The sequence below is a fragment of the Octopus bimaculoides genome, chromosome 22 (assembly GCF_001194135.2).
Source record: "Octopus bimaculoides isolate UCB-OBI-ISO-001 chromosome 22, ASM119413v2, whole genome shotgun sequence".
NCBI lineage: Eukaryota > Metazoa > Mollusca > Cephalopoda > Octopoda > Octopodidae > Octopus > Octopus bimaculoides.
Genome location: NC_069002.1, coordinates 4,136,594 through 4,139,093, shown reverse-complemented (window position 1 = coordinate 4,139,093; position 2,500 = coordinate 4,136,594). Strand labels below are relative to the sequence as shown.

The following is a 2,500-nucleotide window of genomic DNA, read 5'->3' as shown; positions in this document are numbered from 1 at the left end:
ATTATTGTTATTACTATATTTATCCTCCAAAACTGGTATCGCCAGTTGGCATCGTTCGACTGTAGCTGGCATAATAGAATAAGAGGTTTTATATGCATATTGAGAATGTTTCCCATAAACAAAATTAAATGATGCCTTTCCTGTTGCCAACCCTCACGTTTCCAAGCAAGGGAGATAATATTTCTCCATGGCCAGACATGTTTTTGCAGAATATTGGAAATGAATGACATTTCTTATATTATGACGATAACTGGGATGTCCTTCAATTATTTTTATGGGAAACATTGTTTTTATACATATATATATATATATATATATATATATATATATAGATAGATCGCTGACCACTACATTTATATTTTTTTCTCCTTGTTTCTCTCCTTATTTCTTTCTGTGTTCCTTTCAGTTGAAGAGCGTAGGCTCGAAACGTCAAAGACTTCCTATATTCCCGAGCGTTAAACTAGTACATCAATTTGTTGTTTACACCACCTGTCTTCGTCTGTTGTTTTTTTCGTAAATTCTCCCATATATATATATATAAGTGTATGTATTCATCCAGTGCGATTTATATCTTAAATTGTATGACAAGTAACCAGTGTCTAGAACTCCATGTGTATTTCTGTGTATGTATTGGAAATTGTATCCTTTGTTATAAAGTCCGTATTTAGTGTTATACAGTGTGCATGTAGAAAACAAAACAGGGAGCTCATTCATGTCTTGCTTTACACACACATGAAATGCTTAGCATTTCTTTCAGTTCTTTGCATTCTAAGCGCAAATTCTTCTGAGGTTGTCTTTGCCTTTCGTTCTTTCAGAGTCAATAAAATAAGAACCTTTGGTGCATAGGGACCAATATAACTGACTGGCACATTGCCCCCCTCCCCACCCTACGACCACCAAAAAGAATTTCAGGATTTGTGCTTTTAGTAGAAAGAAAGAAAAAATAATTCTGTTTTTTTTTTTCTGTTTGTCTTTTCAGCTGCAGGTGAGACCTATGAAGGTTTGGGAGTCTGTGGATGGGTGTTAACCATTTTGTCATGGTTACTGGTATTTGCAACCATTCCATTCTCCCTTATGCTCTGTTTCAAGGTGAGTCAGAATTTTAACCTGTGTGGCAGCATCAGCTTCCTCTTCCTCTTCTTCTTTTTCCATTCCTCTTCTTCTTCCTCCTGCTCTTCCCATATGGAAAAATCTTTCAACTGTGACTGGAAATATTTGTGCTATATTTCAGGATTTCTATTCCTGTCATGAGTGATTGTGTGTCTAAACAGAAGCAGTTACACCACAGAAAAGTCATTTTAGCCAACTAAAAACACAAAAAAGAATAAGACTATCAAATTACTCTTAAATTACACTGGCATGACTGTGCGGTAACAAGTTTGCTTCCCAACTACATGGTTCGGGGTTCAGTCCCATGGCATGGTACCTTTGAGAAGTGCCGTCTACTCTAGCTTTAAGTCAACCAAAACCTTGTAAGTAGATTTGGTAGATAGAAGCTGAAAGAAGCTCATATATATGTGTGTATGTATGTATATATATATATATATATATATATATATATATAATTGTTAAAGAGCGCAACAAATGTTAAGGCAAGGCAAACATCTCAAGTCATATACATTATTATTAATGGAAAAAATTCAGTCTTACAGCTGTTTCTGGGATGTTCCGTCATCAGAGACAAATAGAGAAAATGAGAAGGGTATAGATTAATGTAATCCGTTACAGCACTTACCTAGTGTACCTCGCCGTTTAGATCATCTGTGAACTAAACCCCCACACTTTTAGTGGTTCAGCAAAAGAGACTAAGTTCTAGCATTTCGCTCAGCATGCCAACAATTCTGCCAGCTCACTGCTTTACAACCTTAATAATTAATAATAGATTATTATTATTATTGTTATTATTATTATTAATAATCTGTTCTCTAAAGTCAATCAATCGCATGGCTCCCGAGTTTCACCATAGGCGTAGATGACATTAGTGAATGTCATTGATACTATATGTCATCTCTCATTCATAATTACACATCGTAATTATCTGCCTGGCATAGTTTATTACATTTGCGTCAATAGCTCTCATTAAATCTCTGGTTGCTTTGATTAACTGATGAAACCAACTCTCACTGGACTATTAAGAAGCCATTATCGTTATTATCATTATTATTATTATTATGGGAGATATTTACCATATAAATATATTCATAAAACATTGATTTATCAATTGTGTAGAAGCACTTTCTATCTATCACTTTCCTTGCTTTCTGTCTTTGTATCTTGCTTTCTCTCCCCCTCTATCTATCTATCTGCCTATCTATCTATCTATCTATCTATCTATCTGTATGTCAGCCAGTCCAATCTATCTATCTGTCTATCTATCTATCTATCTGTCTATCTATCTATCTATCTGTCTATCTATCGGCCTATCTGTCTGTCTATCGGCCTATCTGTCTGTCTATCGGCCTATCTGTCTGTCTATCGGCCTATCTGTCTGTCTATCGGC

At 35.3% G+C, this 2,500-nt stretch overlaps 1 protein-coding gene across 1 annotated transcript in view; it reads left to right on the top strand.

Moving 5' to 3' along the window:
• LOC106867647 (band 7 protein AGAP004871) overlaps positions 1–2,500 on the top strand; it is a 51,952-nt gene that overhangs the window by 43,459 nt on the left and 5,993 nt on the right. Inside the window, exon 2 of the mRNA XM_014912578.2 lies at positions 980–1,089. Coding sequence (XP_014768064.1) covers positions 980–1,089 — 110 coding nt within the window. The remainder of the gene's footprint in view (positions 1–979; positions 1,090–2,500) is intronic.